This window comes from Stenella coeruleoalba, assembly GCF_951394435.1.
Source record: "Stenella coeruleoalba genome assembly, chromosome: 18".
Classification (NCBI taxonomy): Eukaryota; Metazoa; Chordata; class Mammalia; order Artiodactyla; family Delphinidae; genus Stenella; species Stenella coeruleoalba.
The window spans coordinates 48,276,783-48,292,390 of record NC_137164.1 but is presented as its reverse complement, the minus strand read 5'-3'; the positions used below and the strand labels follow the sequence as shown (position 1 = coordinate 48,292,390).

Here is a 15,608-nt window from a genome sequence, read left to right as displayed (position 1 = left end):
ATGGGTCAGAAAAGATCTTGCTGTGGCTTATATCAAAGGGTGTTTTTCCTCTGTTTTCCTCTAAGAGTTTTATAGTGTCTGGTCTTACATTTAAGTCTTTAATCCATTTGGAGTTTATTTTTATGTATGGTGTTAGGTAGTGTTCTAATTTCATTCTTCTACATGTAGCTGTCCAGTTTTCCCAGCACCACTTATTGAAGAGGCTGTCTTTTCTCCATTGTATGTTCTTGCCTCCTTTGTCGTAAATTAGGTGCCCATGTATGCATGGGTTTATCTCTGGGCCTTCTATCCTGTACTATTGATCTGTATTTCTGTTTTTGTGCCAACACCATATTGTCTTGATTACTGTAGCTTTATGGTATAGTTTGAAGTCAGGGAGCCTGATTCCTCCAGCTCCGTTTTTCTTTCTCAAGGTGGCTTTGGCTATTCGGGGTCCTTTGTGTTTCCATACAAATTGTAAAATTTTTTGTTCTAATTCTGTGAAGAATGCCATTGGTAGTTTGATAGGGATTGCAATGAATCTATAGATTGCTTTGGGTAATATAGTCATTTTCACAATATTGATTTTTCCAGTCCAAGAACATGGTATATTTCTCCATCTGTTTATGTCATCTTTGATTTCTTTCGTCAGTGTTTTATAGTTTTCTGAGTACAAGTCTTTCGCCTCTTTAGGCAGGTTTATTCCTAGGTATTTTATTCTTTTTGTTTCAGTGTTAAGTGGGAGTGTTTCCTTAATTTCTCGTTCTGATTTTTCATTGTTGGTGTATAGGAATGCCACAGATTTCTGTGCATTAATTTTGTATCCTGCAACCTTACCAAATTCATTGATTAGTTCTAGTAGTTTTCTGGTGGCATCTTTAGGATTTATTATGTACAATATCATGTTATCGGCAAACAGTGACAGTTTTACTTCTTCTTTTCCAATTTGTATTCTTTTTTTTTTTCTTTTTGCTGTATGCGGGCCTCTCAATGCTGTGGCCTCTCCCGCCGCAGAGCACAGGCTCCGGACGCGCAGGCCCAGCAGCCACGGCCCACGGGCCCAGCCACTCTGTGGCACGCGGGATCCTCCCAGACCAGGGCACGAATCCACGCCCCCTGCATCAGCAGGCGGACTCCCAACCACTGTGCCACCAGGGAAGCCCCTGTATTCTTTTTTTAAAATTTATTTTTATTTTTGGCTGCGTTGGGTCTTTGTTGCTGTGCACAGTCTTTCTCTAGTTGTGGCATGCAGGCTTCTCCTTTCGGTGGCTTCTCTTGTGGAGCACAGGCTCTAGGTGCACAGGCTTCAGTAGTTGCAGCACACGGGCTCAGTAGTTGTGGCTTGTGGGCTCTGTAGCACAGGCTCAGTAATTGTGGCACACGGGCTTAGTTGCTCCACAGCCTGTGGGATCTTCCCAGATCAGGGCTTGAACTCGTGACCCCTGTATTGGCAGGTGGATTCTTAACCACTGTGCCACCAGGGGAGCCCTGTATTCTTTTTATTTCTTTTTCTTCTCTGATTGCTGTGGCTAGGACTTCCAAAACTATGTTGAATAAGAGTGGAGAGAGTGGACATCCTTGTCTTTTTCCTGATCTTAGAGGAAATGCTTTCAGGTTTTCACCATTGAGTAGGATGCTTGCTGTGGGTTTGTCCTATATGGCCTTTATTATGTTGAGGGACGTTCCCTCTATGCTCATTTTCTGGAGAGTTTTTATCATAAATGGGTGTTGAATTTTGTCAACAGCTTTTTCTGCATATATTGGGATGATCATATAGTTTTTATTCCTTAATTTGTTAATCTGGTGTATCATATTGATTGATTTGCATATATTGAAGAATCCATGCATCTCTGGGGTAAATCCCAGTAGATCATGGTGTATGATCCTTTTAATGTGCTGTTGGATTCTGTTTGCTAGTATCTTGTTCAGGATTTTTGCATCTATGTTCATCAGTGATATTGTTGTATAATTTTCTTTTTTTGTGATAACTTTCTCTGGTTTTAGTATCAGTGTGATAGTGGCTTCGCAGAATGAATTTGGGAGTGTTTCTCCCTCTGCAATTTTTTGGAAGAGTTTGAGAAGGATCAGTGTTAGCTGTTCTCTCAATGTTTGATTGAATTTGCCTGTGAAGCCATCTGGTCATGGACTTCTGTTTGTTGGAAGATTTTTATTTACAGCTTCAATTTCATTACTTGTGATAGGTCTGTTTGTATTTTCTAATTCTTCCTTGTTCAGTCTTGGAAAATTGTACTTTCCAAGAATTTGTCCATTTCTTTGTTGTTGTCCATTTTATTGGCATAGAGTTGTTTGTAGTAGTCTCTTATAATCCTTTGTATTTCTGCAGTCAATTATGATTTCTCCTTTTTCATTTCTAATTTTATTGATTTGTGCCCTCTCCCTTTTTTTCTTGATAAGTCTGGCTGAGGGTTTATCAATTTTGTTTATTTTCTCAAAGAACCAGCTTTTCATTTTATTGATCTTTGCTACTGTTTTCTTCATTTCTGTTTCATTTTTTTCTACTTTGATCTTTATGGTTTCTTTCCTTCTACTGACTTTAGGTTTTCTTTGTTCTTCTTACTCCAGTTGTTTTCAGTGTAGGGTTGGATTGTTTATTTGTGATTTTTCTTGTTTCTTGAGGTGAGATTGTATTGCTATAAACTTCCCTCTTAGAACTGCTTTTGCTGTGCCCCATAGGTTTTGGGTCATCGTGTTTTCATTGTCATTTGTTTCTATGTATTTTAAAATTTCTTCTTTGATTTCTTCAGTGATCTCTTGGTTATTTAGTAGCACACTGTTTAGCCTCCATGTACTTGTATTTTTTACAGTTTTTTTCTCCTGTAATTGATCTCCAATCTCATAGCATTGTGATTAGAAAAGATGCTTGATACGATTTCAATTTTCTTAAATTTTCCGTGGCTTGATATGTGACCCAAGATGTGATCTATCCTGGAGAATGTTCCATGTGCACTTGAGAAGAAAGTGTATTCTGTCACATTTGGGTGGAATGTTCTATAAATATCAGTTATATCTATCTGGTCTATTGTGTCGTGTAAAGCTTGTGTTTCTTTATTTACTTTCTGTTTGGGTGATCTGTCCATCGGTGTAAGTGGGGTGTTAAAGTCCCCTACTATTATTACGTTACTGTCGATTTCTCCTTTCATGGTTGTTAGCATTTGCCTTATGTATTGAGATGCTCCTGTGTTGGGTGCATAAACATTTATAATTCTTATATCTGCTTCTTGGATTGATTCCCTTGATCATTATATAGTGCCCCTCCATATCTCTTGTAGCTGTCTTTATTTTAAAGTCTCTTTTATCTGATACAAGTATTGGTACTCCAGCTTTCTTTTGATTTCCATTTGCATGGAATATCTTTTTCCATCCCTTCACTTTCAGTCTGTATGTGTCCCTAGGTCTGAAGTGGGTGTCTTGTAGACACCATATGTATGGGTCTTATTTTTGTATCCATTCAGCCAGTCTGTGTCTTTTGTTTGTGGCATCTAATCCATTTACATTCAAGGTTATTATCAATATGTATGTTCCTATTACCATTTGCTTAACTGTTTTGGGTTTGTTTTTTGTGGGTCTTTTCCTTCTCTTGTGCTTCCCGCCTAGAGAAGTTCCTTTAGCATTTGTTATAGAGCTGGTTTGGTGGTGCTGAATTCTTTTAGCTTTTGCTTGTCTGGAAAGCTTTTGACTTCTCCATCAAATCTGAATGAGATCCTTGCTGGGTAGAGTAATTTGGTTGTAGGTTTTTCTCTTTCATCACGTTAAGTATATCCTGCCGCTCCCTTCTGACCTGCAGAGTTTCTGCTGAAAAATCAGCTGATGACCTTATGGGGATTCCTTTGTATATTATTTTTTGTTTTTCCCTTGCTGCTTTTAATATTTTTTCTTTAAATTTAATTTTTGTTACTTTGATTAATATGTGTCTTGGTGTGTTCTTCCTAGCGTTTATCCTGTAAGGGACTCTCTGTGCTTCCTGGACTTGGGTGACTATTTCCTTTCCCATGTTAGGAGTGTTTTCATCTATACTCTCTTCATATATTTTCTCAGACACTTTCTTTTTCTCTTCTTCTTCTGGGACCCCTATAATTCAATTGTTGGTGCGTTTAGTGTTGTCCCAGAGGTCTCTGAGGTTGTCTTCAATTTTTTTTCATAATTTTTTTTTATTCTGCTGTGTGGCAGTTATTTCCACCGTTTTGTCTTCCAGCTCACTTATTCGTTCTTCTGCCTCAGTTATTCTGTTAGTGATTCCTTCTAGTGTATTTTTCATTGCAATTATTGTGTTGTTCATCTCTGTTTGTTTCTTCTGTAGTTCTAGATCTTTGTTAAACATTTCTTGTATTTTCTCAATCCATGACTCCATTCTATTTCCGAGATTCTGGATCATTTTTACTATCATTACTCTGAATTCTTTTTCAGGTGGATTGCCTATTTCCTCTTCATTTATTTGGTCTTGTAGGTTTTTACCTTGCTCCTTTATCTGTGAGGTATTTTTCTGTCATCTAATTTTTTTTTTTTTTTATGAGTGGGATTGTGTTCCTGTTTTGCTGGTTGTTTGGCCTGAGGCTTCCAGCACTGGAGTTTTTAGGCTGTTGGGTAGAGCTGGGTCTTGGTGCTGAAATGAGGAACTCCATGAGAGCTCACTCTGATGAATATTCCCTGGGGTCTTAGGTTCTCTGTTAGTCCAGTGGTTCGGACTCAGAGCTCCCACTGCAGGAGCTTCCACCCGACCCTGGGCTCGTGAACCAAGATCCTGCAAGATGCCTGGGGTGGCAAAAAAAAAAAAAAAAAAGAACAATAATGAAGTAAAAAATAAAATTAGACTGGGAAACTGATAGATACATTAGGAAGAATATAAAAATAAAACTATAGATGAATCAACAACCAGAAGATACATCAGTACCACAATAGCAAAAAAGAGGAGGAGGGAAAAGAAAAAAAGAGTGGGGGAGCAGGGAGAAGGCCTTGGCTGTGGGGGGCGGGGCCTAAGCAAGGGAGAGGTTTTAGTGGTGGGCGGGGCCAATGCTCAGGACCCACACGGCTGGTAAAGGCCCTGGCAGCTGTGGGGGGTGGGGCTTAGGCTCAAGGAACAGAAGGGGCCCAGGCGTGCCCCCCAGCCCTGGTCTCAGAGGGCAGGGGACCTCACCTGGGAGCCCATCAGGCTTCCTGGGCTTGAGTAGGCGGGGCAAACGCCCTCCTCTCCTCTCCCACTTCTCCCGGTGGGATCCTCCCACCTGCCTCTCCTGATCTCCTTAGCCTCCCTTCTAAGCCCCCAGGACCAGTTCGGCCGGGCTGGGGAGCCTTGGAGGGCAGAGGACCAGCCTGGGAGCTCAGCAGGCTCCCCTGGCCCGAGTGGGTGGGGCAATCAACCTCTCCACTCCTCTCCCGTTCCTTCTGGAGGGCCCCTCCCGCCTCCTCTCCTGATCTCCCTGGCCTCCCTCCTATGCCCCCAGGACCCACGCGGCCTGGATGGGGCTTTGGATGGGGGGTACCGGCTTGGCAGCTTAACAGGCTCCCTGGCCCGAGTGGGTGAGGCGATTGCCCTCCGCTCTTTTCCTGCTCTTCCCTGAGAGTCTCTCCCACCTGCCTCTTCTGATCTCCCCAGCTTCAGGGGTGTCGATCCTGTCTGGCCTCCACTTCTCCTCCCCCCTCAGTTCCCCTTCGTCCTACCAGTTCACTTTGGGGTTGCTCCTGTCTCCTTGGGCATCAGAGTCCCCTACCAGTGGCTGGCAGGTGCCCTAGTTGTGGGGAGATGCTAACTGTGTGTCTTCCCACACCAGGTATTTTCTTTTCACTTGGGTAACTCACATCTTATTAGATGCATAGAGTGGATCTCTAAATATTCATAGTCAAGTAAGGTATATGGTAGGTTAGCACATAGGGTAACAAATACTATTTAAAGAGCATTTTAATTTGAAATTTTAAATTCAGATTAGGCATTCTTCTCCAGGACCATGATTCGGAATTATTAAAAACATGTAGATTATTGTTTTTAAGCAGGCTGAGAAAAAGAAGCCAAGATCTTTTTAATATCATGGTTTATTGATTAGTAGGTTCATTTGCACAGCACTGAGATGCTAAAGGAAAGGGAGTACACATATGTTTTGTTTTACCTTCAAATTAATTCTTAAAAATTTAATGTTATTTCATTGTGTAGTAGCTAAAATATAATTGTGTATGATGAGATGGTATATTTATATAACATCCATTTATCAAATATAATATATCATTTTATAAACAAGCATCTTTGTTCCTCCTTATTATTGCTTCTTAGCTTTTAAGCCTATATTTTAAAAATATTTATATTGAAATTCATCGGTCAAATGGTAGTCATTACTTCTGCTTATAAAACTTTTCAATGAGAAAATAGATTTTTGCTGGTAAGTACTTCGTGGTAGTTTTGGTTCTATAATTCTCTCATATTGACTGAGAAAAATAGTGTAATCACTCATTATGGTACATTATTGAAATTATCTGTGCTTTATTCATGTCTTACGGGAATGCCTTTTTATTCTAAATCCTGGTTTGGGACATCTCTCTTTCTCTATGCTAATGCTGTTCCTTGTTTTCCTGTTGTACTAGACGGGACACTGCTTTAGAATCAAGGTGATTAGAGGCCTAAATATTTTTGTTTAAAAATTTATTAATTCTTCCAACTGATTATCACCATTGATTTAAAAATCAGTTTTGGCTGTCTCCTGAATGCATGCCATCCTTCCAATGCTGTGAAGGGTCTATAGTAGGGGAAATGTGACGCCTGGTGTAATCAAAGATCATGAATGATCATATAAAAGGTTGATTGCAAATAGAAATCCTGTTTCTAGTCTATTCCATGTTGAGTTCTTTAGGACTGTGCTGTGGCCTTCAATCAAAAACTAATTAAAATTTTGAACTAATGGAAGTTAATTTGCTGGTTTGGAGGTACATATGTATATTAGAGGAGTTTATTTCAAATCCCAAGAAGATGCAGAAAGCAGAACCCTAAAAGAAACATACTCATAAAATCGAATCTGGTTTTCACTGAAGAGAATTATTAGTTTACTTCTGTTCATCTTAATTCCTGACACACTGGTTACTTTGAGACACTGCTGAGGCCTTCCAGACCTCCCACTGGGCTGGACACAGGAAAACACCTACTTCCTCGTTATGGAAGTCTGACCACATCTGTGATGACATTTCTTCCTCTTGACCCATATGCTTTTTGTGGTAAATGTCCAGAATCACTACGAACAACTTAACTGAAAATGATTATTCTTTACTTTGTTCTAGTTTCTATGCTTTGCTCATATCACAAGCCCAATGGAAAACAGATATCCGCATCTTCCTGTTTGGGGCCACTGACATTTAGATTTCTTTCTAGTGGGAGTAAAATCCAGTATCGAAGGTTGGACTAGAATGAGATATTCAAAGGAAAAAAATTATTTTGGCCACATTGATAAGATAAAAAGTGACTTGTTTGAGACTTGTAATTGGCTTACATTTTTTCAATGGTTGGGTGTAAGACCATTTCAATAATAATTTCTTATCTACATTTTAAAGCCCAACAGAAATGTTAGGCTTTACTGTGTGTCTTTCTAGGTTCTACTACAAACATAGAATTAGGTCTGTGTATTATCTTAGGAGTCATCTGGCCCATAATTTCCTTATTTTAGATAGGGTTAGACTGAGCCCCAAGGAGGTTTAATATCTTGCTTGATGTCATTTTCATAACCTTAGGTTATAAGGATGTAAGTACGCAAATGAGCTACCCAGATATATTTTAAATTCCAATGCAAAAAACTTAAATTGTTTTTCATTCAGTGTAGAGTTTAGGAAATAAAATTCTTTGTTTTTGTTCTTTTTTTGTTTTACCCGTTGATTAATCTGTCTCTTTTGACTCAGCTCAGATGCTATATATTAGTTTCCACTAGAATAACTCATTCTCAGTTTTATTTAATTAGTAAAGATTTTCCGTAGGATGACAGATTCTTACCCAGCTGAAGCCAGGGCTTAGGTAAACTATTAGTCCCCCTGAAGCAATGATGAGTTAAATTGTACTATGGGTCCTGTGGAAGAAACTCAAGTTTCAACACTGTGCTGTTCCATGTAACCTTTCTTGAGGTATTTACAGAGAGAAAGCCTTTTCAGATTTCTGTTAAATGCTTGCTATGCCATTAATCAAGTTTTGTTTCTATCTTGAGTGTAATACATTGTGATTTAGATATAGATTCAATCAGCTTGTAGACATTTATTTGGACTTCATGATACTGGTAGTTTTAGATGGGTGTTAATAAGGGGGTTGGGAGATGGGGGCTTCTGCCCCGCAGAACAATGCCTTGTAAAACTGGTCCTGGCCTAAGAGTTTATTTACCTTTGTGAAAAGTGTGTGTGTTGCCCTGGTGGGAAATAAAACATGACTGCATCCTTCTTAAAGTTGAGTCCCTGTGCGTGGTCACTAAAACACCTTCATTCTGTGCCATGTCCAGTGTTATTGGAATTAATTTTTATTAAAGCAGGCTAGTAAGTATGCATTAAAAATTCTGTGTTAATATAAGAAGTGTAATGTTAGTGTAATAGCTGAAGGCTATAACTGCTTGGTCAAGGATATATTAAAAAGTTATCTTGAAGCTCTGTGGGAAGGTTCATATCATATCCGTAGCTTTTGATAGATGCTGTGTCCAGAAGGACTTGGAAGTGCCTCCCAGCTTACACCGTGATACACGTAGAAGAGGATTGTTTTCTTCCTTTATAAAGCTCCCATTTCTGTTCGTGGATTGTGGTTCTTGATTAATTGGTGACTGGTAATAGAAAGTATATATAGAATATACCAATACAAAAATAGATGGACATTCTCTATGTTGTATTTCCTTCCTAGTTATTAATTTTTAATTTAACAAATTTTCATAGAGGTAATGTTGGCACAGAATACTTTTCCTGGATATGTCTCTTGGGAAACAGTTTTATAATGCATGTATTGATATTCCAAAATACAAAAGAAGGAGGGAGAAGATTATTTGAAAAAATAAGGTAATGGTTCTTATTTGCTTCATCATTTAAAAAATGTAAAGATAATTAATTTACCAATGTATGTTGGTATATATATTAATGTGTTTTTTTTTTTTTAAAGAAGATGTTGGGGATAGGAGTTTATTAATTAATTGATTTATTTTTGCTGTGTTGGGTCTTCGTTTCTGTGCGAGGGCTTTCTCTAGTTGTGGCAAGCGGGGGCCACTCTTCATCGCGGTGCGCGGGCCTCTCACTATCGCGGCCTCTCTTGCTGCGGAGCACAAGCTCCAGACGCGCAGGCTCAGTAGTTGTGGCTCACGGGCCTAGTTGCTCCATGGCATGTGGGATCCTCCCAGACCAGGGCTCGAACCTGTGTCCCCTGCATTAGCAGGCAGATTCTCAACCACTGTGCCACCAGGGAAGCCCATTAATGTGTTTTTGATTTGATCTTCCTATTTAAAAATAAAAAAGTGTTTACATTTTGGAATGCAATGATTTCAAAAGCAAAGAAAACGAAGTGAGACATTTACATAAATGAACATGTAATGTAATAATACTCTGAACTTATTTCTCTGCGAAAATAAATGACATTCTTCCATTAAGAAATGGAAAGAGAAGTACTGACCTAAAGACTTAATGCTAATTAGAGACTGATTTTTTTTCACTAGAAATGTGGGGGATCCTGTGAGTCCTGACAGCTTTATTTTTATGAACCAATAGAGCTTTGTCTGAACTAATGCAAAGAGTATTTACATTGACATAGTAAAGTACAGAGCCTAAGTGTCTGTATTCTGGACTGCCTGGGTTTGAATCGTGACCCTTCTACTTATATTCCAGAGACTGTGGGCAAATTACTTAGCTTCTTTCTGCCTCAATTTCCTCACTAAAATGGGAATTGTAGTGCCATCTACCCCATAGGGTTGCTGTGAGGTTGAAATGAGTTCATACTTGTAAAATGCTTTGAATAATGCCTGGCACATAGTATGTCTTTTTGTATTTGCTTTATTATTACTACAATAAATGCCACACGTTGTTTTGTTTTATTTTTACTCAAAAGGTGGACATTTTGCTTGCCTAGGATTAGTTAAAGGAGAAGTTGAAGTGAAAACTAATGTGGTAGTAAAGAAGCAAAAAACAAACAAAACAAAAAGTTTCCCCCCATCAGCCCAGTAAAGTTTCCAATGTGAAATGTAAGAATTTTGATGCACAGAAGTGTTTCACTTGGTTTTGGTTCTTAAAATTACTGCCTTAGGAATGTCAGGTTGCTGATTCAATGTAAATCAAAAAGTAAATTGCTGTAAGTTGCATATATGCACTGACTGTTGAAACCCTTATCTGGACCCTGACTTTGGAAGACATATTTCTCTTACTAGATGAAGCAGGGCAGCTTTTGCCTTATCTTGGCCACCAAACTGCTTTTTCAGGATGTCGTTTTCTAGTACATGATAAAGGGTCAATGGTCTGTTGTGTAAGTACTTCCTTTCAGTATAGCATTATCTTATATTTTGACAGCTAATTTTTGGCTTGTTACTGGCCATTAAATTCCAGACATACGAAGAAAATGTATCATTTGGCAATTTATTTAGATTACAGGATTTAACGTTTTAGATGTTATGAAATTTTCAAATCTGTAATATTGGGCTAATGTAAAGGTACGCCATGCACAAATTTTATTGCCTATTTCCCCCAAAACTGTATATTTTACAGACAATTTAGTACTACCCAAATGCTTGATATGTCATTAACACTGAATTGGAAAAGATGTTTTAATTCCAGCATTAAAATATAAAAGTTTCAGAACCCTTAGGTTTGGTTTATTCTATTTTTGTTGTTAGAGGTACTGAAAAGTCAAGAGAAACTACTATTTATTGAACACTTACCCTGGGAGGCATTGAAATAGTTGCTTCTACATATGTATTTCACTTAGCTTTCTAGGCTTAAATTATAAATTAGATACCCTTATATAGCTGTTTCACTATCTGGAAAAAAGATGCCTTACGTTGTTTATTACCAGTATTGTCATCGTCAGTACCTACCAGTGCCATCGACACCTCAGTCTGTGCTTTGGGGAAACAGAGCTATTAGAACTTTTTGCAAGAAAAACGTAAAAAGTTGTGACTACCAACGAAGGGTTTTAAGAAGGTAGATCTTTTATTTATTCCTGACATGTTAGCCTAGCCGATATTTTTTGTCCATTTTACTTACCCTTCTGAGTTAATGTTCTTAATGGTTTTACAATATTAATTTATTCCATGGATATTTGTTGAGTGCTTACTATTAATAGCCAGTTGCTACACTAGGAGCTAGAAATACATCCTTGAGTTGGGCATTTGGCACATAACTGCCGGTGAAATAGTTACACAAACAAAGATACAGGGCAGGTTAAACTTGTTTCTTAGGATATAACTATTGTATATAGAACATCTGAATTGTAGCTCCCCAAAGCGAAATACTTGAATTAATGCTTTCCAAAGGGGAAGTGAAGGTAGATATATACGTTCAGTATGGCAGAGCTGTGAACTGTGGACACATATTAGGGTTATAACTTTATCCAGGATACATAACAAAGTGGGTTTTACTGTATTGGGATGTGTGTATCAGCTGCTTTCTGAAGTATCATGATCCAGCATGTCACTTGCTGTCTGTGTAGCAGCTCAAAGCTACGTCTCTTTCTTAAACTTAATTTAGCTAATCTAGAAGCAGTAGTTCCAGAAAGATAGATCAAGATTAGAAATAACTGAATTACCTGATAACGGTGAGTATGGCTACTCAAAGTAAATACAAAGATGACAGGTAAGGGCTGAATTGCTCTTCGGACTTTTGATTTTCTTCGCCTTAGTGAGTTCCTCTGAGTACGTACGTGGGGTTGTGGCTTTTTTAGCTGAGTTTCCTTTCTGCCCTAACTACTAACACTTCTTGGTACCATCAGAAGTTGCACACCTTCACTTGTTGGTATCACCACGTGTAAATATTGTTGTCTTCATCATTCTCTCAGGAAAGCTCAGAGACTTTAAAACTTAAAAGAGCAAAATATTCCCACCACGAGCAGCAACAATTATTGCATGGTATTTTGGCTGCTAACGTAATTGGTCTCAAAAGTTAAGTTTGAGTCATAATGACCTTTTTAAAAAATAATGACCTTTTCTTGCAGATAGCCCCAGCAGAATTTAGCGTGCTCTTTCCTAGAAAATGAAATTCTTAGAACAGACCAGCATTTCTGTATGTTTGTTTCCCAAAGCACCAATGTAGAAAGATGTGACATACCCAGCTGCCTACCTCACCACCCCAAAAAGTTAAGGAAGTTGATTCTGGGGTCAAATAACTTAAGTAAGTTAGGGAATTTCTGTATATTATATCCCTTTGGAGAATCACAGTGCATGCCAGCATATTTTAGTCTCTAAGAAGTCCTGCTCTAAAGAAATCTGCTTAATGTTTTAAAATGTAACCTATCCAATCTCATTTGGCCGCACTTTTTTCTTTAATATATCGCCTAACAATAATCCCAAGGTTGACTCTTCTGCCTTTGTTCTGGTTACTTTCTATCACGATCCAGCTATTAGTAGCTAACACTCTGGAGACAGATTTAACAGTTACAGGCAACTAGAAGCTATCTTGTCAGCCATCCTATAAGAGCTATAAGAAAAGCTCTTTAAGAGCCTTTTATGAAACATTGACGTTGTTTAGAATAACTGCCGATTTTAGTTTTTAGCCAATTTTAGGAAAGCATGAGTTCGTTAGTCAAGCAACCTTTGCTCCTCTGTGTAAGTACTTCCTTCGCTCAGGCTAGAACCTGAAATGGTTGGCTACTATGGAATGAGTAGAAACAGGTGAGCTTCTGGTGACTGGGCTGTGGCCTGGACTGCATCTGACCCAGGCTGCGGTGGCCTGGGTGACCAGTGTGCCTGGCGATGCATCGCTCCGTGTTGCCTGTGGCTTCTGCTTGCCCGTGGTAGAACTTGTGAATGGCTTGTGCTGCCATCTTGTTGTGAAGGATCATGTTATCCAGTTCCCCTTACAAGTTATATATTTATGTGCTTCCTGCAGTGATGGAGAGGGGAGAAAAAGGACCTCGTCTACCTGCAGCAATGAGTCTCTGAACGTTGGAGGCACCCCCGTCACTCCTCGCCGAATTTCCTGGCGGCAGCGCATCTTCCTTAGGGTTGCCTCTCCAATGAACAAATCTCCCTCGGCCATGCAGCAGCAGGGTTTGTGTGATACTTACTACAGTTATCCCTTACTAGCGTTGTAAATTAGGGAATGGAATGTGATGCTTTGTGTGTAAAGAGATTTAAGTGATTACAGTAGAGAAACAACTTCCCTTTTTATATCCGATATAGTGGTTAATGTGTCAGATGTCATTAGAACCTATCAGACATTCAGCAAATCATGTTGAATGGATGGATGAATGGATGAATGAATGAATTTTCAAAACGTGTTTTGGGGCCTGCTTCATAATGCATAGGGAACTAGCATAGTGATAGAAAAGAAGTCATAGATTTTTTTATTAGAAAAGCAACATTCTTTTACAAGAGTCACACATAAAACAAAGTAACATAGAAATATTTAACAATAGAAAAGTGGATGCAGATACACCAGGCAAACATCAATCAAAAGAGAGCACTGGCAGCTCTCTTTGCAAATCAGACCTAGAAGAAATTAAAGCAAAATGCCCAAAGGCACAAAGTAAATGTACCAATAAACAAAAAGATTTAACAATGGTGAGAACACTCATAATTATATAGCTTGGAGAGCTAGAAAATAACACTAAGCAAAATTTGAGGGAGAAATAAATAAATAACTCTCATGGGAGATTTTAACATATTCCTCTCCGAAAATTAAATATAGAGAAATTAATTGTAGATAGTATTTGAGAAACACAATTAAACAAGCTTGATCTGGTATTTGTATAGAACCTTGCCACCTATAGAGAAAGTTCATTCATTTTCAGCACACATGGAACAGTCGTAAAAAATATTTATGTACTTGGCTATAAAGATTTTTAAATGAATTCCAGATAATCATGTTATTTATACTATATTCTCTGATCACCCTGCAAAAAGAAGGAAGGAAGGGAGGAAAGGAGGGAGGGAGGGAGGGAGGGAGGAAGGGAGAAAGAATTAGAGGACAACTGAAAAATTTCATGTGTTTGGAGGCTGAAAACTGTATTCCTAGAAACTAGAAGGAAGAAAATATGATCAGAACCCTACAAATCAAAATTGAGTGGTATTTAAAGGGCAGTTCTAAACCCAAGAAAGCCAAAATTCAAATGTGCTAAGTATTCAATCCATACAGTAAGATTTTTTTTAAAAAAATTATTTATTAAAGAAGTAAATAATAAGGGTAAGGGCCAAGGTCAATTAATAAAGAAAAAAAAACACGGAAAAAACGTTTCTAGAGATAAAATTAACTCTGTCTTGGGTGGTCAAAGAAAGCTTTACACAAAAGTTACGTATTTATTTAAACTCATTGCTGGGAGAAGCATCTTTCAGAAAAAGGGACGAGAAAAGCTCTAGAGTCATTGCAGAGAACTTTGTGGGTCAGGGAGTCATGAGAAATTCAGCATCATGAGAGCAGATGGCAGATGGAGACAAGAAGTTGGAAAGGTTACTTGAGATCAAAGTCTGAAGTGGTCTATGTGCTATTCCCGGGAGTCTGGACTTTGTTCTATGGAATATATGCATCCATTGAAATGTTTTAAGACACAAAATCATGATTATTCATAGGAAAATAATTGGCAACCGTGAAAAAGATGGTCTAGAATGGAGGGAGAGAATGAGCTCCGGAAATTGGGTTATAGTGTTGCAGGAATGAGCAGTGCTGAGCTGAGCTATGACCAGAGTCGCTCAGCTGCTTTACTCTTGACAGATTCTGATGGTAGGTGTAGACCTTAGGAGGTCACTAACGCTTACTGATGTAATCTTTTTGTTTTGCACAGAGAACATACCCAGAAAAATTGCAGAAGTGTTGAACTCTGGGGGAAGGCCAGGTCATTTTAGAGCACCTATCTTATAGGTCATTTTATGCGGAAAGAAGAAGTGGTGAAATTACATATACTTTCGTTTCACTAGGAGAGGGAAATCTGGAAGGGGAATTCAGTCTAGCGAATTTACTTAAATCATTAGTTCCAGAAACGGACAGTTACTGGGAGAGCAGCTTTGTGAACAACTTTAAAAGTGGAATATAGGAGGAGAGAGCGTCAAGTCCAGAGAGAACTTCTGTAGTCTGGGCTACGACTTAGGAATGCCTCTCACTGTTTTCTTCTCTGCAGATGGACTGGACACGAGTGAGCTGCTGCCACTGTCCCCTCTGGCCCCACCCATGGAGGAGGAACCGCTGCTTATATTCGTGTCTGGTGACGATGACCCAGAAAAGGCTGAAGAAGGAAAAAAGTCGGAGGAACTCAGGAGTTTGTGGAGAAAAGCTATACACCAGCAAATCCTGTTGCTTCGAATGGAAAAAGAAAACCAGAAACTTGAAGGTTAGCCATTCAAACAGGGCTATGATAGCGTATGATATGATACTATAATCTAAAGGTGTCGTTTGTTAATACTATTCCCCCCGCGCCACACACACACTCGAACTCATTCTCGGACTGTATACACACTTTTACCAGAATATCTACTGATTAAAAATTGTTT

The 15,608-nt window shown here is 38.7% G+C and overlaps 1 protein-coding gene across 3 annotated transcripts in view; it reads left to right on the top strand.

The window, feature by feature from the left end:
* TBC1D4 (TBC1 domain family member 4) overlaps positions 1 to 15,608 on the top strand; it is a 221,600-nt gene that overhangs the window by 179,159 nt on the left and 26,833 nt on the right. For 2 of the 3 annotated variants that reach the window (XM_079903215.1, XM_079903216.1), the window contains exons 11-12: positions 13,015 to 13,175; positions 15,239 to 15,448. In XM_079903215.1, the coding sequence (XP_079759341.1) occupies positions 13,015 to 13,175; positions 15,239 to 15,448 (371 nt within the window). Of the gene's footprint in view, positions 1 to 6,567; positions 6,592 to 13,014; positions 13,176 to 15,238; positions 15,449 to 15,608 lie in introns of all 3 variants that reach the window. The other variant, XM_079903217.1, reaches the window with a different exon arrangement.